This window comes from Phodopus roborovskii, unplaced genomic scaffold (assembly GCF_943737965.1).
Source record: "Phodopus roborovskii unplaced genomic scaffold, PHOROB, whole genome shotgun sequence".
Lineage (NCBI taxonomy): Eukaryota > Metazoa > Chordata > Mammalia > Rodentia > Cricetidae > Phodopus > Phodopus roborovskii.
This window is the reverse complement of record NW_026125946.1, coordinates 475,244-502,440: the sequence shown is the minus strand read 5'-3', so window position 1 is coordinate 502,440 and position 27,197 is coordinate 475,244. Positions and strand designations below refer to the sequence as shown.

The 27,197-nt window shown below is 37.5% G+C and overlaps 1 protein-coding gene across 1 annotated transcript in view; it reads right to left on the bottom strand.

The window, feature by feature from the left end:
* Positions 1-27,197, bottom strand: part of Mcf2 (MCF.2 cell line derived transforming sequence) — an 81,272-nt gene that overhangs the window by 4,629 nt on the left and 49,446 nt on the right. The window contains exons 16-26 of the mRNA XM_051179131.1: positions 26,224-26,290; positions 25,428-25,543; positions 25,141-25,210; positions 23,416-23,508; positions 13,612-13,704; positions 12,565-12,690; positions 9,990-10,211; positions 6,345-6,437; positions 3,317-3,395; positions 2,196-2,259; positions 665-795 (exon numbers count right to left, since the gene is read on the bottom strand). Of these exons, the coding sequence (XP_051035088.1) occupies positions 665-795; positions 2,196-2,259; positions 3,317-3,395; positions 6,345-6,437; positions 9,990-10,211; positions 12,565-12,690; positions 13,612-13,704; positions 23,416-23,508; positions 25,141-25,210; positions 25,428-25,543; positions 26,224-26,290 (1,154 nt within the window). The remainder of the gene's footprint in view (positions 1-664; positions 796-2,195; positions 2,260-3,316; positions 3,396-6,344; positions 6,438-9,989; positions 10,212-12,564; positions 12,691-13,611; positions 13,705-23,415; positions 23,509-25,140; positions 25,211-25,427; positions 25,544-26,223; positions 26,291-27,197) is intronic.

Here is a 27,197-nt window from a genome sequence, read left to right as displayed (position 1 = left end):
TGTCCATTGTTACCAACATTATTTAGGAAATCTTGTATGCTTATATAGCACTTTATACCTCCCTATTATGACACTTACCATATTCCATTTTAATTGCTTACTGAATTATCTACCTTCCTAGCACTGGAAAGATGGCAACTCTGTGTGTTTTAATTAGACCTCAGATGCAACTCTATAAAATGTTATTTAACATAATTCTCCTAAGAAAATACATTTTCCAGCTCTAGTCACCAAACCAATGGTAAATAAACAATATATCCATGTGAGCCATTGTCTGTGCTATGTTCATTCCTGTGTCCTCTATTGTAAGAGTTCTCAAACTTGAAATGGAGCAGCATTATATAGAAAACTGCTCAAAACTCAGGTATCTGGGCTTCGCACCCAAAGCTTCTGCTTCAGATGATGTGAGGCCCCGCCCCAAATACTCTTCTATAAAACAAGTTCCCAGGCAGGGCTAATGTTACTGGTCCAGGCCCACACTTTTATAAACAGTGTCTATAGTGTCCACCAGAGTGCTTTTCATGTGCAGAAAATGAAACCCTTCTAAAACAGGTTAGCTTTCTGTTTATGCAAAAATAACACACGGCTAGATTCTTTCCAGTTTAGCAAAAGGAGTTAAAACACATAATTATGAATCTCTTTTCCAGATAACCAAGACACATACCTGCAGAATTTACTTTTGCCTGAACTGGCACAGCTGCCTCCCTGGCCTCCACCACACCACTGGCTTGTTCCACCTCTGCTCCTGCCTCTGCTTCCAATTCTACAGCACTTCCAAGAGTTGCCTCTTGCTTTCTGAAAAAGCCACATATAAAAATAGGTGAGCTTTGGCATAGTCTAAGAATAGTGGGAAATTAGAATCATCTACCTTAATACTATGAGTTAACAATAAGCTGAAAATCCATTCCAATAACTGATGTGCCCTTATTTAAGGATTATAATAGTTAATGATATAAAACAGCTTTAAGAGCTGTCCTAGGATTCAAGCCAGCACACCCCTTTCATGCAAAGATACTACTGCTCCCTTCTAGACCCAAGACAGGCACGTATACAATCTGTGTTTTTATCTTAACATGCCAGTTCTGGTATGTATAAATATGTAGATGAAATTTTAACCGGATTTACACTGTTAAGTTTGCACCAGCCAGTGTTATAGCAACTACTGAATATAACGAAGTCTTCACTTCTGTGTTTGAACGTCATAAACCCTGCCAGAAAAAGATCTTCAAGGTAGCTTGGTTCTCCTAAAGATACTGATGAAAATTGCACTGTCTCAGGTTTTAGAGACCTCTTGGACATATGTGAAACAAGAGAAAAAAAATCAGTTTATCTAGGAAGTCCTTCAGTGCTCCCTGTATCATGCAGCTATTGTGAACGCTGTGCCAGGGCTTCGGAAGTGACACGGAAGCTCTCCGTGTACATTCAGATGCAGAGTGCAGCTTTTAAGATGGTTGGAGGCAGAACATCAAGATTAGAGTTCTAAAAAGGCAGTGCTGAGCTACCATGTACAACTGCCACCATCCTGAAGGACTTCAGGCTCACTTCATTTCTGAGAAACATGTCTTCAGAATGTACAAAGACATTTGAGCCACCAGCAAGTCTTCTCCATCAAGGGAATACACACTGCGGGCCAGTCCTTTGTCTGCAGTTCTCATACTGTTTCTCCAGACAGACTGAAGGTAAGAAAATCACTCCAGAGAGAAAGCCGTGAATGAGACCCACCATGGGTACCCTCATTCTGAATGCAACTCTTTCCATAATCAAGTGCAAAGCACTTAAATGTTTTAAAAACACCCTTGCAATTTACAGGGACTGTTAGTGAGTATGCAACTCCAACATACGGCTTAGACCTGCCTTAACAGTGTGTTTATATTATCTAATGAGTGATTGCAATCACAGGAGGCTGGTTGTTGCGGAGATATTGTAATTAAGTTGTTTGGTATTTCTGGAGGCTGAAGATATTGCTAGTGGTTAGGAGCCATTGCAGTGGACCCAGGTTCAGTTCCCATCACAAACACAGTGGCTAGGAACTCTTTGTAAGTCCATTTGCAGGAGATGCAACACCCTCACTTTTGACCTCCTTGAACCAAGCAAACATGTGGTACACACATATACAGGTAGGCAAAATATTCATGCACATAAAGAGAAATAATCTAAAATATAGAATTATGTTTCTGAAAGAAATGGTCACTTACTCGGCTTTCTGTTGCTGAGGGGAAAGTTGATCCCGCTCTCTTAGCTGATCTTGCCTTCTTTTAGCTTACAATAAAACAAAGTTTATATGTCATTTAGAAATCATTTTTCTTTTCTTTAAAAGACAACAGCTTTCACATACATCAAAGAGGGAGGAGGGAGGAGGGAGAGAGACAGATGGACACACCCCCACGCCAACACACACTCTTTTCAGGAAATTGAACTAACCAACAGACAGAAAGGGCTCTAAAATGTGTAGATCCCAAAGTGTGCGTAGTTTTATTCAAAAAGTACAAACTGGGGGCTGGGGTGCTGTGGCACTCAGTGGGCAAAGCGGTTTCTGCACAAGAATGAGGACCTACGTTTAATTCTCTAAAACTGACAAAAACAAAACAAACAAACAAAAAACCTGGGATCAGTAGCACATGTCTGTAATCCCAGCACTCATATAGTAAGATAGAGGGTGGAGAAAGGACAGTTTCTGGAAGCTTCAAGGCTTTCAGCAGTAGCACAATGAAAAGTCGTCTTGCCGCAAGCAATGTAGAATGCAATTGGTCCTCTGATCTCAACATGCTCACCATGCACAGACACACACAGAGACACACGCGCGCGCGCATGCACACGCACATGCATGCACGCACGCACGCGCGCGCGCGCACACACACACACACACACACACACACAATCTTTTTCTTAAGTTCAAAGTTGCAACCAATTCTCTGTCGCAACCTTACTGAATACTGATTCTGTTAGGATCTACTCATAGGTACTTCCCAGGAAACTGATACCTTGGTGATTCTCAACTGGTTCAGAAGCACCAAGGCTCATCTTGGAGTTTAAATTTGTAATTCTCAATGTTGCTTTCCATTTAGCTTAGTAAATCCCTTCAATGTCATTAAATCATCAGCCCCATTCCCAGGAAGACTTTTCACAAAATCCAAGCTAATGTTTCGTCATTGTGCATCTCCGTATAAAGCATGAGTGCCTGGAATTACCAGTCAAAGAAAGGGAATGGATCCAGATGGGAGTGGAGGAGGGGCTGAGAGGAGTAGAGGGAGGGAAACCATCATCAGGGTATGTGAGGAAAAGAACTCATTTTCAATAAAAGAAAGAATGAAATTACCAGACAAAAGTTCCTGCTGCTTCAGTAAAATGTTTCTTAATTCTTTTAACCATAACAACTTCACATCAATATTTGGAGCCTAAAAATTAAAACAGAAGGGAAAAGTATGTTTTCTTTTGAAAAGAATGCTTTTATAATAATAAAAATGCAATCAAACATGAGTGGTTCTGTGAAGCATTTAAGTGGCTGATCTTAGGCATCTGATTAGATGAGCTATTATAATCAAAATCATTACAAAACTGCCTAGAGGAAATGCAGAGATCCATTCAGACAGACAGACAGACACACACACACACACACACCTTTTTGTTTCAATTTTGATAAAAACAAAGCGAGCTATAATATTTCCACAATGAAAATAACAATAATTAATAACAATAATCTTAAGAACTGATTCTATAAGCTCCCCCTTGTTCAGGTCAGCTGTTTCTCTGGGTTTCTCCAGCCTGGTCTTAACCCCTTTGCTCATCACTCCTCCCTCTCTACAACTGGATTCCAGGAGTTCGGATCAGTGTTTAGCTGTGGATGTGTGCTGGGAAACTAGCATAGGACCAACCAAGACTCCCTGAATGTGGTGTTAGTTAGGAGGACTGGGCAGTCTACGGGGCCTCTGGTAGTGGACCAGTATTTATCCCTAGTACATGAATGGACTTTGAAAGCCCATTTCACATAGAGGGATACTCTCTCAACCTAGACACATGGGGGAGGGCCTGGTCCCTGCTCCAAATGATATGACAGACTTTGAAGATCCCCCCATGGAAGGCCTCACCCTGGGTAGCAGAAAGGGGATAGGATGGGGTTGTGGGAGGAAAGGGAGGAGTGGAGGGTGAGGGAACTGGGATTGGCATGTAAAACAAGCTTATTGCAAATTTAAATTAAAAAAAAAACCTGTATATCCCTGATAATAAGATTGATAACTAACTTATATGCCATCATCGAACTTTCATCCAGTAGCTGAAGGAAACAGAGCAGACACTCACAGAACTCCTGGAATCCAATTGCAGAGAGGGAGGAGTGATAAGAAAAGGGTTCAAGACCAGGCTACAGAAACCCACAGAGACAGCTGACCTGAACAAGGAGGAGCTAATGGGCCCCCAGACTGATATCGGGAAAACAGCATTGGACCGACTCATACCCCCTGAATGTGAGTCTCAGAAGGCCTGGGCAGTCTAAGGGACCTCAGATAGTGGAACCAGGATGTATCCCTGCTTTGGGAGCACAATCCCCATGGAGGGATACTCCCCTAACCTAGAGGCTCCAAATGACTTGACAGATTTTGATGACCACTCCTGGAAGGCATCACCCTCCCTGTAGAGTGGGGGAGTGGGATGGGAGGGTGGTTGGGGGCATGGGAGGGAGGGAAAGAGTTGGAACTGAGATTGATATGTAAAATAAGAAAAGCAATAAATACATATTTAAAAAAAACTGATTCTAGCATGATGGATCACATAAATACTCTCCCATTGCTTATAAGGTAAGTTTATTATATGGTACCAACTATTGTATCTTAAAGAAAGCCGAGAAGGGTATTACTGCTATCAGTAAAAAAAAAAATCAAACAAGAAAAAAAAAGTGAACATCTGTAACAAATAATAACATGTGGATCAGCCACAAACTGTGACATAGAAACTTAATGAAAATGTCCTGAGTGCTCACACCTCCCTGAAACAGGGTGGGCCTCAGAGTACACATGCCCAGGATATTTCAAAGGAAGGAACAAATCTAAACTGTCATATGACAAGTACTCTAAATGCTGAAGACAAAGGAACTCAAGGCTGACTCTAGAAACTTCATAGAAGCAAAACAGTAGCAGTCAGATTTGAAAGGCATGAGATTTTATAAAAGGTAACTAATATTGTTTTTTTACAAACTCGGATTTTTTAATCATTTTTAAAAAAGATCTATGTATTTATTTGAATTCAATGTGTATGGGTGGTTTGCCTGAATGTATGTTAAACACATCACATACCTTAAGTACTCATGGAAACCAGAAGGAATCAAACTCTCATCTACCTAAGATTATAGATTGTTGTAAGTCACCTATTATGAGTATTGGAAACTTAACAGAGTTTTTTATCTTAATGTTGTGGCTGGAGAGATGATGACATTTACTACTCTTGCAGAGGACCTGACTTTGATTCCCAGCACCCATACAGAATAGCTCACAATGGACTTTAACTCCACCTCTAGGGGATGGGATCTGTTGCCCTCTTCTGGCTTCCTAAATCACTACACAAATTCGAAATCACACACACACACACACACACACACACACAAATCCTTAGCATGAATGCTATGGAGGTAACCGACTGCTTTCTGATTATATTTAAGGCCTGCTCCATTAGAGAAAACACAGGTCTGGTATTGCAAAGCTGGTTAAGTACCCATGGTTGGGGAGCTCATAAATTCCAGGGGTGACCTGCTACTATTATTTTGTTAACTAGACATAGTATCAAACTGCCCTCTAAATTAATATCTACCTCAGTGCAACTCTCAGAGCTCATCAGAGAAGTTTATTTGTGCAGTGTTGGAAGGTTAACAAAGAAACTTGCAACAGCTTCAAGAACAGAGACTGAGTGTGCACTTCTCAGTCATAAATGGCCTTCTATACCTCACTCTTTCCCCAAGGCTCAGAAACGATCACAGAAGACAGGACAGAAAACTTGGAAGACCCAAGAGGTTGGGGATGACCATAGCAAAGCAGTATCTCCTGGATATGACAGAACCACTGCACTCAAGAACCCGCAGCTGCTATGGATACCTGTACAAGACCTAACAAGACAAAGCCAATCAACATCCCAGCATGGGGTTCCCACTCCTAAGTCAGGAGCAATGGATTGTTACTGGCTTCTGGGATAAAGAGAAACAGTTTTTGTTAGCAATGATTTAACCCTCTCAAGTGGCTGTCCCCACACCCAGGGATATATGGTCAAAACAGATTGAAATGGATGGGTCATTAAATAAAATAATAAATAAATAAATAATGTGAAACTTAATGCTGATTATGGTTTCCAGAAGAGTAACCAACCTGAACAATATAAATTTCCTCCTTCTCACCATACCATATTTCAAACTTGCGGTTATCACCTTTCACGTGTTCCGTGATTCCAGCTTCTTCCATCTACAACAAATCAAGCATTTCCTGAGTATTTGATTTCAAAATGGAAGTATATTCATCATGCTCTATCGTAATCTAAGAGAACAGAATGTGTCATCTAAGTAAAGTACACATTTTACTTTTAATGAGTGGTATAGCCATTGGCATGAGGACTTAAGGGGTCAGATGCCATGCTCCACTCTAGTTCCTAATATAAATGTCACACATCTGAATACCCAGGCCACCTATCTAAGGTTGAATTCCGCTGGAAATTGACTATACAGTATTAAGACAAAATTTTGTCAGATGAAAAAGTAATTAGGCATCAATATGAAAAGCCACCTGAACTTGGTTAATTTCAATGTTTTTTTAAAGTAATTATTGGCCATACCAATTTATTCCCTATGATCTGTAAGTAGCAAATTTATGGATCAGGGAAGGACCAGCCAAGTTCACAGAGGGTTTTCTATTCCCACCAATCCCTCTACAGCAAACAAAATAGCTAACGTGAAAGAGTGATAGCCTTCTCATGGCAGTAAAACTTGTGTAGTGTACTTTTCTTCCTTCCCACTACTTCCTTCTCACCTTTGTTTGTGCTTCGCACACTTTTCTTTCTCCATTTACTGCTAACCTTGGCTAATTCCATGTGGGACAACTTCAGTCCCTTGTGTAACATTTCCTTTAAGTTCTTCTAAGCCTTGCCTCTTTTCTTTCAATTCCTTCCTAATTTCCTAAAGGAATATCACACTTCATTCCATTTGTGAACACCCAAAATGACCCTAATTAAAACTAATAAACATTAAGGGTAATGCTCATAAGATTACTGCATTAAGGTAAAGGAAAACAATTATTCTCAGAAATGCAACTCAGCTATGTTAATTAAAGAACCCCTGACATTTACCTTGAATGGAGTCTAAAGTTACTTTCAAATGCTCCCTAATATATCTGTCCTGTACCACTCTAGTCTCTCTCTGCTCAAATATTTAGATATAAGAATACTTACATTCTATCCTTTTCAAAAGTGAATTGTGTTTCATCACATAACTGTCTCAATAGGATGATAGGTAGCAAACATACAGACTTCCAAATCAAAGGTCAGGATGACCTCCATCCCCATCACTAGCATTAATCAGCTATGTGTCTTAGTGTAAGGTGCTCAAGTTTTCTCAAGTTCCATTTTCAACCATAAAATTGGTAAAGCATGTATTTCATGGAGTTGATATAGAGATTATAAGTATTAAACAGCATGCTCAAGTCATATAGGTTTTTGTGGGTATGCATGTTCACATGTACACGGGTACATATGTACATGTATGGAGACCAGAGGTTGATGTCAGGCATTTATTGATACAGGGTCTCTTGCTGAACCCAAAGCTCACCTGATCCCGCTAATCTAACTCACCAGCTTGCTTAGGGGATCCCCCGATTACCTGTGACCAGACATGTGGTTTTTCTATGGATGCTAAGTACTTGCATTAGGGTACATATTCATTAAAAAGACAACAGAAGGCTGTGTAATTCCAGCTTGGTGTGATGCAGTCAAGACAAAAAATCCATTTCAGGAAAGAGAAGTTGTTCAGCTTTGTTTAGTGGAACACTGACCGGTAATGACAGACTCTCTTGAGAAAAAAACAGGAGGAAGCAGGCATAATGAGACCTAAGAAATGTCTAACTTACATCTTTCTTAGTCTACAGCATCACCATTTTCCCAGGAATCTTTATCAAATTTTGCAGGCATCCTGACGAATTTTTTGCTTTTTGTTTTTCTATTAATGGTACAAATATATCACAAAACCAAAGCAAAACCAGGCAGGTTTTCTTCTTTTAAATGTCAAGTAGTATTTATTTTCTGTATCTGGTAAGTCACTAAGCCCTTATATCTGCCTTCCATTGAAATGTTTCTTGCATCAATTCCTCTTTCTGTTTCCATGGTAACTATTGTGATCCTTCTGGCTTCATTACCTCATTAGTTCTTCTTTACTTTAATGAACTTCAGAAGCATTCTGTTGAAATGCCTATCATTGTATCAAACTTAAACTAGAAAAAAAAATTAATGCAAAAGAAATTCTGCATTACGCAGTCACTAGATCACCCCACAAATGGAATGTGAATCAAGTTGGTTTATGTCAAACATGCCTACAAACCTGAAGTACCTTTTCAAAGAGTACATATGTAGATGGCAAGTTCTAAAACCTGACCTGATTCTTAGTTGATGTTCACTAAAGTCATAAATAACTCTGATATGTAGACTTGGAGTAACTGAGTACTTGAGATAACGATGGCTGGAATTGTAAAGAATCTGTGGAGCTCCTGTGGATTCGGAATTGAATACAAAATGGACAATGGAAAACCCTCAGGGAGGTGACCCTGGGTAGACTTTTGCTAGATACAGCTAGAGGTAGCTGACCAGTATGAGAAAAATCAAAAGTAGGGCCTGCTTATCAGGTGGCCTCCTTAAAGTACGTCCTCAAGTCCATGACAGGTCCATCAATGTAAGCACTGCTGAATTTTTATCAGCTCTCAACTACATTAGGAAGGCTAACTGTGAAAGAAAACACTCATACAAAATGACTAAAATGGTAGTGACTGGAGAATTGAAGGTAAGAATTGCAATCTTCCAATTATTCTATAAACAAATGTGTTGCTTTTGGAATCTAAATTTCAAAGATAAAATTCGTTAGGTTTAAAATAACCAAATTTGTCAAGTATAGCCTCATGTGAATCGGAAGTACTGCTGCGCTGCTAATGATGTTCACAAAAAACTGTGTCCTCACTTTAACACAAGACTAATGTCAGAGCACCATGACAGTTTGGGTTCTAGAGAGAATAAAATAATTTCATAGAATAGCACAGAATATATATGAGAAAGATTCAGCTGTAGATAGCTTTGGATATCCAGAAAGCATGGGGCCAAGGAATGGGGTGGGACAAAGAAAGAAGGGTAGGAATATGCTAAGCACAAAAGTTCCCCCTCTATTTAAAGGCAGTGAGAAGGGGAAAACCCTATCCTCCTTCTTTCCTCTATAACAAAGCTTCTTGATAACAAGACTGAGAATTTTATCCAGTACCACTGGAAGAAAGCTCATCCATAGGTGCCAGGACACAAAGGACAGCTTGGAGAATGTCTGAGACTACAGTGATGGGGGAGGTGAATCAAAGCCCTACACCTGGGCCCAACCCCGTGTCCTGATTTCAGACTCCCAAAACCCATGCAAAGCTAGATGAGGTAGTACATGCTTGTAATAGTGGTCCCACAGCAAGATAGGAAGTGGAGACAGAAGAATGTCTGGGAGCTCTTGGGCCAGCGAGACTGGTGTGCATAGCAGTGGACAACAGGACACCTTGTTTCAAACAAGGTGGAAGGGAAGGACCTACATCTGAGCATCCTATGACCTCCAAAGTTATGCTGTAGCATATATGTGCCTGTACTCACACATGAACACACATGCATTGTTGTTTTCTTTTGTTGATTCTTTTAAACAGAGGGGTATGAAACCTACTTATTTAAGGAAAAAAAGTATTCAAGATGGAATACATGTAAGACAAGACTGCATCACACAATGTGAGTTTTCTTACTTTTAGGCAGTGCTTAAAACTGTATGATGGGTATCTATCAGCACCTTCGCCAGATTCAACACGTCTCTTACAAAACATAACAGCTTTTTCGTACAAGAAAAGGTGTCTCTGCATGGGCTTGAATCTTGCGAAATCCTTCATTTTTGTAGCACCTTTCCGGTGTCCCAGCCAAACACTGAATGAACCTTGCAGAATCATTTTACCCAGCTCATTCAGATTTCCCTAGAATGAAAAATCAAAACCAATTTAGAGAAGACAGAGCAATATTCATGCATCAGACAATGGCATCTTAATATTTAGCTTGACCTACTAATACTCTGAAGCACATTTTACCTGCTTTATTTTTTTTTTCCAAATCATCACTTAAGACTTTTTATAGCTGAGGAGCCATCACACTTTGTTCACAGGAAATGGATAAATGTATCCAGTACTGCCCTGGATGGTTTACCCCTTACAGGCTAACTTTCATAGTACTAGAAGGTGCTATGCAGGCTGCGAGATGGGGGTAGTCAATTGTCATTAAGCAGCTGTGACCCATGTGAGTTACAATAATGATCAAATGGCAGAATAGTCAAATTGATGCCATAGTGTCATGAAGGTTAGGGGTATAATAAACTGTTTTTTTTTCCTTTATATCCTTTATTGAAAATAGGTCTTTTTCAGACAATATATTCTGAATACAGTTAGCACTCCCCAAACTCTTCTTAGATCCTCTTCACCTTCCCTCCCATACAGATTCATACCTATGAATTCATACCTATGTCCCTCCTTAGAAAACAAACAGGTATCTAAGGAATAATAATAAAATAAATTGAACTAAAACAAAATAAACCAAAACGAAGAAACTGGAATAGAATGAAATAAACAAGAAATAGAGCCAAATAAAAAGCACAAGAAACATAGATGCAGAGACACACGTTTGTACACATATAAATCCCATAAAAACACAAAATTAGAAGCCATAATATATACACAAAGAATCTGTAATATAATAATTTTAAAGCTGATAAAACATTATGAGACAAAGAACCTCCAAAAATGCCATTTGAGTTCTTTTTCTTTGCTATCTTCTGCTGGGCATGGAGCCTGCCCTTAAAAGTCTGTCATGCAGTGGTGAGGGTGAGGGAAAATGTCCTCCCCACCCCCTTGCTACCTGTGGCATGCTAGAGAGCTGACCCTGAAGTCAAAGCATGAGAGAATGAGCCCTGCCCTACACCAGCTCACAGGAGCACAGGCCCTACACCCCACCAGGGGAGCACAATAGAGCTGACCCTGTTGTTAGGGGTCCAGGTGAGTCATCCCTGAGGGTGTGAGAACAGGAGAGATGACCCTGCCCCCTCATCTTCCCCCTACAGCAATGGGGAGAGAGGGCTCTGCACCTCCCCTGGGCTAAAGAGAGGAGCCGGCCTGGTGGTGTGAGTTTGGGGGGCCTGGATCTTAGAGCCAAACAGAAAGTGAACTGGCACAACTCTTTGCTGTAGGCTGCATTGGGTGAGCTGAAGAGCTCGTGCAAGTAGTGACGATGAGAGAATGCTAGTGAATTGATCAACCCAGCTACCTCCCAGGCCCAGAACCAGAGCTATGGGTAGGCCCATCCCAAAGTTCATCAAATCTATGAACTGTTGAAACATATGAAAAGGACAAACCTCCGGATCCAAAACAGCAGGATCTCCATAACACAGAACAACAAGAAATCCAAGAGTAGTCCCAGTGAGAGTCCATTACTGGGTGGTGTAGCAGAAGCCAGAGGCCTCAAGCCAGACCAATGACTTACGGCAATGAACATTGCAAGTAAAGATGTATGGACTAACGGGTCTCAATGGGCCACATTGTAGTGTCTATGATACAACTCTTCTCTTTTATGTTTTTGTTTTGTTTGGTTTTTGGTTTTTCTTTTCAATTTGGCTTGGTTTGGGGGAGTGTGAGGGCAGAGGGAGGATGCGTGAGGGAAAAGGGAGATGAGTAGGATTGGAAGACATGATGGGAAATACACAAAGAGTCAGGAAAAGTAAAATTTTCTTCAAAAGTTGTTTTCAACTTTTCACTGTGTCATAACTTTTTGCTCTGAAACACACCATGTCTCACATTTAAAACTGCTGTGAGGTTGCCACATAAAAGAACCTTCATTTTCCTTGGCTTCATGGTATTTCCAATGTGGAGTTATATCAGCTGGAGAGATGTTAATATCTCTTCCTCATTCCTGATTGGTGCATGATATATTACCACCCTCTGGATGGAGCTGTTCTTGGAAAAGGTGGCGAGACCTAAAGACTTGACCCTTTTTATTCAGATCTAAATCTAGCCTAGGGCAAGTAGTAATTCTGGGACAGTATGTCTGCTTGGCAGACCCAAGTTCCAGACTTGAAGGCAGGCTGCTACAGATCAGGAAAATGTCATCAAATTCCATTTGGCTGCTGCTCTGCAGCCAATTGTTCACTGAGCATTATCAATAAAAATGCTTATATTTCTATTTCCATTTGTCTACCTCTTCTATGTTTGTCATTTCCCAATTGAATCCAAGGGATTCTGACAAATCTACCCTCTAAAATTCCAATAATCACTAAAATTTACTTACAATATAGCCATTGATTGCAATCTGGTGCATGGAATCATTCACTGATTTCAGTAAGTCCAGCATTGTATCAAGTGCCTCCTTTAACTGAGCTGTCCCTTCACCTTCTTTACTGTATTTTAAGAGCTCCTATAATTAGAAATTAAACAACATTAGTTGCATACAAAACTTCTGGAAAATTGAATAATTTGGAGCTAATATGCTTTTGAGCAGTAAACTGTCACTTGTAATTTCTTTCATATTGTCTGTAATGTTAACATTATATTTAATAAACAGTGTCAAAATTGAGGAAGAAGCAGAATAATGGCTGAAGAGTATAAAACAAAGGACATTCAAAATGCTTTACAGCTAAAACAACAGAGCTACGAAAACACAGGAGAGATTAGTTTTCAAAGCAATTACACGAGTTTTCCTCTTCTACATATAAGAATTTGTCACTCACGATGCATAGCGTATCATGAAACACATTTTAAAAGAAACTATGTTGAACTTTTACATAATAGATTCTACCAGTCCTTTCCCATTAAAGTAGGGGACTGTCACTTTCATTCTTCATTGAAAATCTTAAAATGAATGAGTACACAGTTAGATCTTAACACCATGAGAAATTCTGTTGTAATGTATATATAAATATAGATAGAACTGCTATGAAGGATCAAGGTCTATACACTCACAGTTTAATTACCTTGCATATGTCATTTGTACACCATCATAAAAAAGCACACTATAAAAATCTTACACCAAAATCTGGCCATTCCTCTCCTTCAACCTATTTCTGAGGCTCCCTAGTCAACCATTTCCTTTTAAATGACTACCAGATCTGATTCCAAAAAAAAAAAAAAAAGTTAAGTAGGAGCTGAAGAGATGGCTAATTGATTAAGAGCACTAGCTATTCTTGCAGAGGACCTGGACTCTATAAATCTGATGCCTTCTTCTTACCTCCATGGGTACCAGACACACATGCTACACATATATGCATGCAAGCAAAACACTCATACACATAAAATTATTGTTAAAGTAAAGAAACAAGCAAATACTTCATGTAATTACCTTTAAAAGTAACTGATACTTAGTGATTCGTTGAACTGGTTTGAGCAAATAGGAATCCAGACCAAGTCGATGTTTTAATTTTCGTTGACATTCCTGTCATTAAAAGGTAATTATTAGCTGGGTACAGTGGCACATGTCTTTATTCCCAGGATTCTGGAGGCAAAGGCAGGCAGATCTCTGTAAGCTTGATATCAGCCTGGTCCACACCAGCCAAAGCTACATAATAGAGAAACCCTGTCTCAAAAAATATAATAATCAATAAATGTTAAATCAAGAAATGTAGAGTGATACAGGGAAACAACAAAATATGTATGAAAATTCCTTATGGAATGCTTACCTTGTAAGCTTATTTTAAAAGTAATTTATTTTCAAAAGATATAAACCAAGGCTAGAGAAATGGGTCAGAAGTAAGAGCTGTTCTTCCAGATGAACAAGGTTCAGTTCCCAGCACCCACACAGTAACTCACAATCATCCCTAACTCTAGTTCCAAGGACTCCAATGTTCTCTTTTGATTTACATGGACAACAGGGTCAGTGTGTGTGTGTGTGTGTGTGTGTGTGTGTGTGTGTGTGTGTGTGTGTGTGTGTAAGGCAAAATACTCAGATACAAAAAACAAATAAATCATTAAACAAGTTTTAATAAATTAAAATAAAAATACACGTGCCTGTAAAATTCCAAGTACTCATTAATTAGATGCCAGATATGAATCTTTCTTACATGTATCAGAAAAATCACTGCTACACATAGTACAAAAATTATGAGAATACACCTGAAAACCTATTAGGAATATCACTTTAAAATTTGAGGGCACATGTCTGCAATCCCAGCACTCAAGTGGAAGGCGAATCTATGATTGTTTTAGAACGTCTTGATCTACATGGTGAGTTCCATCTCAAAAAGAAATGGAGAAAAGAGCAAGAAACAAAAGGGTGAGGGGAAGGAGGGGGAAGAAGAGAGGAAGGAGGCAGGAAGGAGGGAGGCATGGAGGGAAGGAGAAAGAAGGAAGGAAAAAGGAAGGGAAAAAGAAAGGCAGAATGTATGGATAGAAGGATTTAGAATGTAGAAAACTACAGTATTTCAAAGTCTAAAAGGTTTCCCTTTAAAAATTCACATTGGTATAAACTGCATAAAATTTGAGAAAGCAGGAAATGATAATAGGTTAGAATGATTAAAATGTTCTTCAATATGTCCAAGAAAACTGACAAAAGACCAGCTCTACAGGCAAGGGCCCAGAAAAGAAATAGGTTGTGCTAAATATAAATCTGACTGGGTATGAGAACAGAATATTTTTTAAGATCGCAAGAAAAATACAGACTTCATCAACTGGTGCTGTATTTCATTCAGTAATTGGCTTGCTGCCACTATAAATATAGGGGTCATGACATTGGGTCCTGGGAACAGTGGAGGGACCATCGTTAAGAAAAGATGGGGGTTGGATGAATGTGCATATGGAAAATACATAATACAAAAGGACTGGGCAAAAGATATACCTGAATAAAATATAGGGCCCTTCCACTAAATGTGAATAAAGTTCTGCATATAATCTAATTCAAATAAGAATAAACAATCAACACTTAGAGATGATAGACTTATACATACATTTTGATCTCCTTCTTGAAACCCAGCTAGAATGATGACATATATTTTTATCAAGACAAAAAAATGGAGAAACACTTGCAAAACTTAAAAACTCAAAGTCAATTCACACATGGTATCTAATTACAAGTTGAGAGAGGAAAAGGCCAAAAACAGCTCATTTTTTATGTTAGAGAATGCCCCCTTATCCGTCTCAAAGAAATACCCAGTACCCCTGAAAGAGAAAGGTTCAACGTATTTATGAAATACACACAAACAATTGTTGGTGAGGAAGTGAGACATTCAGAACTCATACACTCTAGTAGTAATAGAAAACCATAGTCACTATGGAAACAGTCCAACAGCTAGCTATTACAAGTAACCAAGCACAATGGCTCACACATTTAATTCCAAGGCTCAGGAAGAAGAAGCACATCCATCTCTGTGAGTTCAAGGCTGAGCTGGTCTATATAATGCTATAATGCATTCCAGGCTAGTCAGGGCTACTCAGTAAGATCCTATTCAACATTAAATAAAGAGTTTCCATATGACCCATTTTATTCCTAGGTGTATAGCCATACGAAAAAAGAAAAATTTGCTTTTTTTTTTTTTTTTTTTTTTTTTTGTAACGAGGTTAAGAGGACTGGCTGCTCTTCCAGAGGACCTGAGTTAGATTCCCAGCTCCCACATGGTGGTGTACAACCACTTGTAATTCCAGTTCCAAAGAATGTGAAAACCTCTTCCGGCCTTCGAGGGAACTCTATGCACATGGTACACAAACATGTATACAGGAAAAACACATGTACACTATAGAATAATAAAATTTCTCAAAAAACTTGTATACTAGCTATTAAAAGACAGAACAAAACAAATGCCTATCAACTAATGAGCATATGAATCAAATATGATCTATCTACTGAACAAGATATTCAAAGAGAAAAAGAAAAAAGTATTGCTATATACAATGGCATGAAGCTCAAAAATATGTGAAATAAGTGGTTCTCAATCTGTGGGTCATGACCACTTTGGGTGTCACATTATCAGATATTTACATTATGAATCATAATAGCAGAAAAATTTACAGTTATGAAGTAGTAATGAAAGTAATTTTATGGTTGGGGGTCACCACACACGAGGAACTGCATAAAAGGTCATAGCAGTAGGAAGGTTGAGAACCACTATGTTAAGAAGCTACATTAAAACACAATAAAGTGTACGTATTTGCTTATATAAAAGGCTCAGAATAGATAAATCCACAAAAACATAAATCAGATTAACATTAATTGAATGGATTGGAGGAAATCAGTAAATCAGTGAATAAAAGGTAACTATTAAAAGGTATAAGGTAGTGTGAATGTGAATTCCTTTTTTCTTCTGGGCTTGGCTTGTTAGTTGGTTGTTATTATTTATTTGTTTTCTAAGGTAAGATCTCACTATGAAGCCAAGGGATTACTCAAAACTCAAGATCCTTCTTCCTTAGACCTGTCTATACTAGAATAACAAATGTATGCCACCATGATTGACTTTAGGGTAGAAACTTTTAATAGTAAAAATGTTCTTAAATTGAATGGGTTGGTAATCATACCTATTACCAAAACCAAAATAGAATGGACACTAAAATCTAAAATAAAAATTTAAAGCTGCAATAAGCACAACATACACACACTGCAGAAGAATGATTCTCTATAAAATAGTAAAGCAGAGGGCCACTGGGCTAAGGGATATAAGGTTCAACTGATCTCAGATCACCATACTGAAAGCAAGGATAGTTAGCTACTATATATCTAACAACTTTGAAGATCACATTCTTTTCCTCAAGTACAATAGCAGCCAATTAGGTTTCTATTGAACAGCAGTCTGGAGGATCTAAGCTGAAGAGAAACTACCTAAAGATAGATATATTAAGAAAGGGCCCCCATCTCCCACTACCACACCAAAGGAAAAAACTAAAGACAAACAATCCAAGACTGAGAACTGTTCTTGATGAACCCAGAAATGCACAAGAAACTTTGAATCAGATTCCATGTGCTTGTCCCTCATGTAACCAAACAGACAATTAACAGACATTTCAGGACAGCATCCAAGATAAGTGGCAAGCGCTAATGAAGAAAAAGAATAGAAAAGCAATTTGAATATAGTTGGAAGTATGCAGAGAGAAGAACACTACTTTAAAAGGAAAATCTATTATTATCTTCATATAGATAACTGAAAAGAATTTCTGAAACAAAAATCAGGACTCCATTAAAAGTAACTCAGAGAGTACAGAAAATTGTTAACTGGCAGACACGACCACTGTGGAAACTAGTATGGGAGTTCCTGAAATAACTAAAACTTGGACTAGGATGATAGCTCAGTGGAAAACATATTTGCTTTGCAAGTATGAAGACCTGAGTTAGATAAACCAGGACCTGCGTTTAAAAAATTTACAAAGATGTGCATGGTGGGTGGCTTGCAGCATTTATCCCAACACTGAGGAGGGGATAGGCAGATCCATGATGCTTGGTGGCCACTTAGTCTACCCTACTTAGCTTTTTCCAAGCCAATCAAAGACTCTGTCTGAAAAAAAAAACCAAGATGGATGGCACCTAAAAAAATGACACTCACCCCAGGCACATATGTGCATGTATATTTATACATAAATATGCACACAGATGTACACGTGCATCTGCAAACACATGAAAATACACACATAGATATTGTTTTAAAAATTAAAAATAGAACTACCATACAACCCAGCTATGTCACTCCTAGGACTCTAAGTCAGCATACTAGTGTTGTAGAATAATCTTTGTGTACACCATGAAGATGTATCACTGCAATTGGTTTAATAAAAAGCTGAATGGTCAATACCTGGCAAGACTATGAGGGCAGAGAGAAGACTGGGAAGAAAAAGGTCAGAGTCACCAGCCAGATGCAGAACAAATAGGGTGGACACTACCAAGATGAGGTAATAAAGCAACAAGGCAGAAAGTAAATTAATAGAAATGGGTTAATTAAATTATGAGAGCTAGTTAGAAGCAAACCTAAGCAATCAGCCTAGCTTTCATAATTAATAATAATTATCTGTGTCATTATTGGGAAGCCACTGATCTGACTACAAAAGATGTCCAACATAGGAGCACATAATTCCACAGAAGACATGAGAAAGCTTTAAAAAATGATCAAACACACAAAAACTGCACCTTCCTAGTCCCAAGGTCTCTCATCCTTGTCGCAGTGTAGAGAGGCATGTCCCAGCCAGCCACTGTCTGTAAGCTTGAGTCACCAGCTTGCAATGAGCTAAGCTGCATGGCGGTTTAAGTTTTGTTCATGCAGAGAGTAAAGGTTACAGGTATGCAGTAAAAAAGATCCAGATAGAAAAAAAAACTCTAAACAGGTGATAATGTGTTTTAAAATGTGTGTAGGCTTAAAAAAAAGAAAATGGGTATAGGCAGTCATAGAAAAAATAATTTATTAGTAATAAGATAAGATAAAAATTTTGAAGAGAGAATAAAATTTAAAAAAAAAGGTCACATAGAAATGTGAAATACACAGGGAGTATCTGGGTCCTGTATGGTGATGTATTGACTTTAAATTTTTTTGATTAATGAGCAAACAATAGCTAATGAGAAACACTGGAGTATAAAACCTACTGAATTAAACCAATCTATATATTTCAAACATGTCTTACTTCAAAATGGAAGTTAAAAAGCAATATGTTACATTGGGGAAGAGGTTATGCTTTTGTTTCCACAGAAAACAAAACTTTGTGGATTTATTAAACATTGATAGAGATCAGATTTGATCAGGAGACGATCCCTAAAAATTCTGGCTACAGACATAGAGAAACCTTAAAATAAAAACTACAAGACAAGGGACATATATTTTACCTGCTCAACATAAAACAACAAAATCATCTCTAATTGGCTTGTGTACAATGCACAGTCCATACCTGTGTTAATGCAGGCATGCATGTTACCTTTGAATGTTTATGTGTTTTCAGAGAAAGGGAACTAAATACCAATGAAAACAAGTGGACCAGGTAATCCAGCCTCTATTGCAGTTTCCACAGAGTACTTCAACCAGAACAGTTTCAAAGCTGTTGGCTGAGATCGTCTAGCCTCACAGACTAATTCTAGCAAGGATTTGATCATTATCCTAATTTTCTCATGGTCCCTGAAAGATGGCAGAACCCCCAGACAACAAGAAGCAGTCTAGAGAAAACAATGCCCACATTCTCAATGGGTGGTTTTTGGTTGTTCAACAGAGGTTTGTCATCGATTAGGGAGGTTGGTCACAAGTTGTTATTGGTCACGGTCAGGGAGGATACTAAGCAAAGGAAATTAGATTAAGGGATCTCATTCTGAAAAAAACGGGGGATATAGGATGATAGGATAAAGGGGTAGATAGATTATTATATCTACTTTCAATTGAAAAAACAACTACTAGTGTTAAATATTTTACATTTGTATAGATTTTTGTACATTGATACAAATTTAAGGTTATTTTTTGTTAAATTGTATTTATGCTTCTACTCTTATTTAAAATATTTTTGTATATTGATATAAATTTAAGTTTTTTTAGAAGTTTTTATTTAAGATATTATACCTATGCCGCTTCATTTATAAATATAATGTAAAGTTCTAGTCCTTGAAAGAAACACAAGTTGAAGAAATGCAGGTTAGTAGTTATCTATAATAATCAAACTTATAGTCATGTTAGAGACATATTTTAAAAAGATAGTCTTCAAACATTTCAGAGACCAACAGAATATGGCACTTTAATGATTTAATAACATAAGGCTTTTCATGACAATGAGACATATCTGCTCCTGGCAGCACCAATCTACCTCATAGAAGATAATGCACATTGTAGTGCCTCCATATGGAATTTGCTTTCTGTATTACAAAAGCTAGCCACTGAACAAAAAAAACTGCCATTGTCTCATTTGCTGACAGTATACAGTTCAAATTGGATAAGCAGGACATAAAAGAAAGAATCTGTTGAACTTTGCCAAGAAAGGAGGGTGGAATGAGGGAATCAGTGGGGGCATGGTAGGATGAGAGGGAGAGGGAACTAGAATTGATATATAAAATAAGATTGTTTCTATTTTAAATAAAAAAAAAGAATATCCCGCTTCGCATAAAACGTCAGTAAGATATTCTGGGCCTATAGGCCAAAGATGGATGCCCCAATGTTGTGGAGGAGCTTTGGGTGACAGTCCAAGCAGCCAGATGCTTCTGTAACTTCTATAGTTTTGGAAGTTGTTTGCTCTGAAATTCCTGTTTACTCGAGTAATATTTTTTTTTTATTCTTCTTGGGTCTCTGATGGAGATTGAAGACTACTTACAGTTTTTTTTTTTTTTTTTTTTAGAGTATTTTTTATTTAATTTTATATAACAAAGTCCAATTAAATGAAAACAAACATTTATACACAATATTTGGGACTTTGGGCGTCGTTCTTTCCAAACTACTTCCTGCTGGTAAGGGGCGCTGTCTTGGGGGATTCGAAGAAGATTCAGATATCCTAGCGACTACTTACAGTTTTACAATTTTCCTTATTACCAAATTCAAAAATGAATACATAGGAGATGTAAGGTTTATAAAATTGAGATATAAAATTTTAAATTGTTTATCTGAAAAAATGTTTGATGTCTTAAAAAGTTAGTTTTAAAATGGTAATTCAAGTTGTAATAGAAAATGATTTAGGTATAAAATTTCAAATTCATTAAGATAGATAATAAAGTATTTTCTCCAAATATACCAAATACTAACATACGGGACATTTAAAATATAATTCTATGTAAAAATTGTTCTTATTGTATATAGTTTCATTTATTAAAGTTAATACTTTTTCTTTCTATTTAGACAGTACATGAGAGTTGTGGAATAATCGTTTTGTACACTGTAAAGATGCGTCACGCTAATTGGTTTAATAACAAGGTAAATGGCCAATAGCTAGGCAAGATTTTCAGGGCAGAGAGAATGCTGGAAAGAAGGGCAGAGTTGCCTGCCAGATGCAGAGCAAACAGGATGGGCACTATGGACATGAGGTAATGAAGTCACAAGGCAGAAAATAAATTTATAGGAATGGGTTAATTTAAGTTATAGGAGCTAGTTAGAAACAAGCCTAAGATATCAGCCAAGACTTCATAATTAATAAGAAGTCTATGTATACTGATTTGGGAGCTGGCAGGTGAGGCAAAGAACAAATGGTTAAATAAAAGAGAGATACTTGCACATCTATGTCTGCAGCATTATTCATAGCAGGGAAGATATGCAACCAGCCTAGACTGTCTTCAACATAGGGATAGATAATAATACTCTGGTGTTCATTGCAGTCTTGCTGAGCCATAATGAAGAATGAAATTATGTCATTTGCAAAGAGAATGGAGCTGGAACCACCATGTTAAGTAAAATAAGCCAGACTCAAAAAGAAATATAAAACCAAGAATATATATATATATATATATATATATATATATATTTGTGTGTGTTTGTGTGTATGTGTGTATGTATGTATGCATGTATGTAGAGAAATCATTTATATATAAAAAATGGACTATTTGAGAAAAGGGGACTAGGGAGATTTGCGCTATAACCAGAAAAGGTAATAGGAGGTGATAATGTTAAATACACTTGATATACTTAAATCAATGTTATAAAATACATCACCTTGCACAAAGACTATGACAATAAAATTTTAAGTTAAAAATATAATGGCAGAAATAAAACTCTATTAGAAAGAGGAGCACATAATTCCCAGAAAGCAGAGCAGAAAGAAAAAGATAACTATAGGACTAGTCCAGTACTCTAACAGCAGTATAACAATTCCAGAAAATGAAAAATTAGGTGTGTGTGGGGGGGGGGAAACTAGAGTAAATTTGGACTAGAGATTCCAGTTTCAGAGTGATCAGCAAGGGCCAGAGGACAACTCAGTTTTAGAATGCTTGCCTAGCATATAAAAGGCCCAACTGGAGTCTATGTATTTCTTCCAGAAGTCAGAAAAGAATGAAGTAGTATCTTCAAATTTCTGAGAATAGCCATTTCTTAGTTAGAATTCTATACTTAGCCACCTTAACATCCAAAGCATTAGAGTACAATGAAGACTCTTGCTCATACAAGTTCTTAAAAACATACGCAAACATATTACCAAACATGTGTACTTTTTAAATAAACTATTAGATTTATTCTACAAAATGCAGGATAAAACAATAAGAATGGCATGAGGCTGAAGAGATGGTTCAGCAGTTTATATCACTTGTTGCTTTTGCATAGGACACAGATTTAATTTTCAGCATTCACACAGCGGCTCACAACCATCTAAATGCCAGTGTCATGGGATCAACCACCCTATTCAGACTCCCAGAGGCACCAGATACACACGTAGTGTACATGCATACATATAAAGTTAAAGTTTGGAAAGAACAACGCCCAAATTCCCAAATATTGTCTCTAAATGTTTGTTTTCATTTAAATGGAGTTTGTTATAGAAAATAAATTTTAAAAAAATAATAATTATAAAATTCAAAAAAAAAAATAAAGTTAAATAAAACTTTTTCTAAAAAGACTTGGCATGACAGGCTACTCAAGAGACCAGTGAGAAGCACCCCAAATGATATGCAAGATCCTTAGATGACAGCTGTAAGCAGGTCAGAAAACTGTAAAAGGTATTTCTTGACAAAATTTAAACTCATCAAGTATAAGGAGGACAAATCTTTATGGTTCCTAAAATTGGAGGAGGTTGGGACAGAAAGAAAGCAAGGCATATAGAAAGTTAAATGAGTAAAAAGAAAATGGCAATAAAAACACGAGAAAAGGAAAAGCAACCATATTTTACTATATGAGTCATCTGCCCAGAGAAATTCCATTCTTAATAATTGAGTTAAATATAGCCAATCGATCTAACAAAAATATACTGGGAGCTTTAGAGAAAAAGAATTTCATGGGACCAGGAACAGTGAAAGAGACCTAAATCTTCATTTTCTAAAGCAGGAAAGAGAAAAACAAGCATGTTATTTGGAGATAGGGAGGCAAATACCAGAAGTGGCTAAAAGTGGTTGCCTCTGGGGAACAGCAAATATGTATTATATGCATAAATGTACTTATGTATGGACTTTGCTTGAGAGCAGAATTGCTATTTCACTTATATGCTTTGTAAATTAGTCAAAGCAGAAAATGAATTCATTAATGAGAAACATTCCAATATCTTCCAAAAAGAATGTGTTCAATACTCAAATGATTAATACCTGAAAAAAGGCACATTCTGAATACTTCCTCCAAATTAACTCTGATCTGGGTTTATTCTGACAGTATTTGGCATACATCTGAAAATCGTCCTTCTGCAATAAAGAACAAATGCAAATATATTACTAATTTACAAATATGAATTGTTTGTTTTGAAAAAAGCTGTGCAAGCGAGTGTGTGGCCAACCATGGCAGTGAATATGACGACAAAAAAAAAAAAAGTGCTTTGTGTTCCAAGGACAGCATGCCCATTGAGCCAAACAACAGGATACACCATTCTACAAGCAATGTCAGAACTCCTGCTTACCAGACTTGATAGGGAAAAAAAGCCTTGTTTTTTTAACTATTTATTATCATGATCTAATAGGGGCCAAACATGAGTTTTCTGTGCTACTAGTCTGTTAGCTGTCTAAATAAAGGAGCTTGCAGCTAGCTATCTTCCAGGTTAGGCATAGTCCTTGATCTATCACTGGGACATCATCATGTCTAAGTACACGGCTGCAGTTTGTTCTGCCTTGAATCATCTTTACCTAATCTCTATCTATTGATCTGTCTCCTACTCACACTTTAACCTTCACCTTGTGAGTCTCTTCTATATGACCACTGCTTATACCTTCAAGCTATGGACGATGCCCTTCTTTTCAGTGCCATAGGGCCCTTTGTATATCTCTAACGAAGTAGCATTAGAGGTCCTGTACTATTTAGGGTTTTTCTTTCTCTACACAGGACCTGGTAGACAGTAAATATTAAATAGATGGGTAATGAATGGACATATCATCAAGAAGCTTTTATCAAACCAGTACTACCACTACTAATGGACAAGAATTCTACCAACTTTGACAGGGACAAAGATACATAGGATATGTGACTTCATCAGGCTGGGAAATAATTTATGTACACATGTAAAGATGCACAGTAAATATAAAGTCTCCTATGAGTAGCATAGTGTTGGGTACTTTTAAGGATGGGATCTCCCTAATTAGTCCAGGATGGCCTGAGACTCACTGTCCTCCTGACCCCACCTCCTGAGCATACACACCATCATTGACTCCAAAGGGATAGTTGACCAACTGCTATCTGAAAACACTGAGGATGAATCTGTTCAAAGTTCAGATACTTTTAGGGTTAGAACATGTTGAGAAAGGTGGTGGCACACATTCTTAGTCCTATTCCCTTCTTGGTTCTCATTTTTCTTAGGGTTATTCTCTTCAACAATTTCTGAGATAAGACAGCTAGTGTAAATTTTCCACAACCTCTTTAATCCAACAAATTCCCAATCAGAAGAGGGTTGATTTTTCAGGAAGAGGAGAAACTGGATAACTAGATGAAGATTTTAAAAATTCTATTGCTACATAGTGAGACTCTGCTGTTTTGTTTTTTAAAACTGTATCCTTTATTCTAACTTTAACAAAGCTCAGAGTGATTTTATTAATATGCTCCTATCTCTCACATTTTCTTATCCAGGGTGGTCCCTGGATTTTTGAGATTTCCATTGCTACTACCTGACTAACTGAAACATTTAATATACAAAATGAAAGTATACCCTCAAATAATTTTTTTCCAACAAGATAGTTTTACATTAAGTACTTCCTAGAATCGATGTGTCTTCTCCAAAAACATAAAGTCATCAAAGGGAAGTGGGGGTATCTTGTCTTCAAGCCTGTTTCATATATGAGGTACTTTTGGGTGGCCAATATTTATATAATTTCAAAAAGAATCAGACTAACCCTTTTCAGGAAGCAAGGTCCAACTCTCTCTGGAGCATTAGAGCAATCTTCTAAGCTGCTCATGAAAATGCTGTGAAATTTGCAGAGAGAAAAAAAAGTTATTTATGACATAATAAGCCAAAGTAGCTCCTATTTCCCACTTGTCTGGCCTTGAACTCACAGAGATCCACCTGCCTCTGCCTCCCAAGTGCTGAGATTAAAGGTGTGCACCATCACACTTGGCAAAAACTCTTTTTGAAAAAAAAAAAAAACAAGTCACCAAAAGCTTCCCTTTGGCAATTACATACTTGTTATGAAATTCATATATTTCTGCCATATTTCCAAAGAGAACATCCTTTTTATTTCTCAGGAGAGGTGGCATAAGATCAAACATCTGTGGATTGTCCATCTCGGATCTGTAGCCCTATTAAAAATAAATAATTTTGCATTTTAAATATTTATATTAATGTTTGGCTGAGCCACTGATGGTATCAGTAGAGCAGAATGTATAGAAGAGTTGTGGGTACAGCTGTGTGAGTTTTAACATTTAAATCCCTTAGTTTTCAGCGGTTATCTGTGGCATTTTTTTTAGAATGCAGGGTAAGGCAGTCAAAACTTCCATTCCATGGCTAGAATAAAAAGGTAGCACTTTGGCCTTCAAGGCTTTTATTGTAGTGTGGAAACCAAACAAGCCAACTATGAAAAATTATAGCACAGAATATAAAGTTCTCCTTAAATTAAAAGGAAGTGCTTAGATTTCTGTTCAGACCAAATTAGTATCATGGCATTTGTGTCAAATGAGTATTTTTATCCCACCCTCAGTTTTTTCCATCTCAACCTCTAAGTAGCAGCCTGGGAATAATTATAACAATGCACCATGTCCCTAAGAGAACAGCTTCTTTTTTCTATAAGAAATTCTGAATCACGTATTCCCACTACTGAAAGGGAATATAAATGCAATCATTCACAAATAACAGCAAATACCCACTGCTACCATGGGACAACCAAGGACAGAGACAAACAAAAAACTGCTTAGAACACTTTCTAATGAAAGTAGCCAGGGACAAGTCAAGAGAATGGGGAAAAACAGTTTGCTACACTTACCAACAAAACAGTAAACAGCTCTCGAACATATGCCTTTTCTGTCTGTATCAGCTCATTCAGGACATGGCTACAATGAACAGACCATAGTTACCAGTTAATGCCCTATTCACATATCACAGTACAATGGTTCTGTTACTACCATCACAAACAATCGAAAGCAAAATAAGCTAATCTAGTGGAAGTACCTAGCATCAGAATATGAAGCTTATTTTACAGTTGTTGGAATAAGTACCACCCAGAAGGCTGGTGGTGGCGCACACCTTTATTCCCAGCACTCAGGAGGCAGAGGCATTAGGATCTCTGAGTTCAAAACTAACTTGCATTCTAGGCCAGCCAGGGCTAAATATCAAGACTCTGTCTGCTGGGGGGAAAAAAGAGACATGTTCGAAGGCCGTGTGTTAACATAAAAATGACTTCTAATTCACTTAGACTAAGAATAAATTTACTAAAATCTCACAAAACCTGTTTGAGAATAGAAGCCAGGTTTTGATCATTCTGAACAGCTTAATTTGCTGAGGTCTAGAATCATCTCCTCTGCAAGAAGAAACACTAGAAAAGCACGTTCAACACTACCCAGTTTCCAGAAACTTAATGATTTTTTTTTCTCGGACATGTGCTAAACTCATGACATTCATCATTACATGGGATAGGAGTAAAACTTAAGGTTCACAGCACATTGTCTGCCATCTGTATGAACCAGAATACATGTCCTTCCCATTGATTTCCAACTTACATATTTAAAGTTTATTCCCCTCTGGTAATATAACCAACTGATTTAAACTCTTGGTACATTTCTTCATTTCTTTTCATACTTTAAGGAACTTAGACCCTGTTTTTTATCCAAAATAAGTCATTTGAATTATGCTAATAATCGTGGGATACATATATATCTCGATGCAATTTTATGCAAATGACTGGCTATTTCTAACACCAAAATATGAAACTTTATTTCCTTTGTTTTTTGTTTTGTTTTG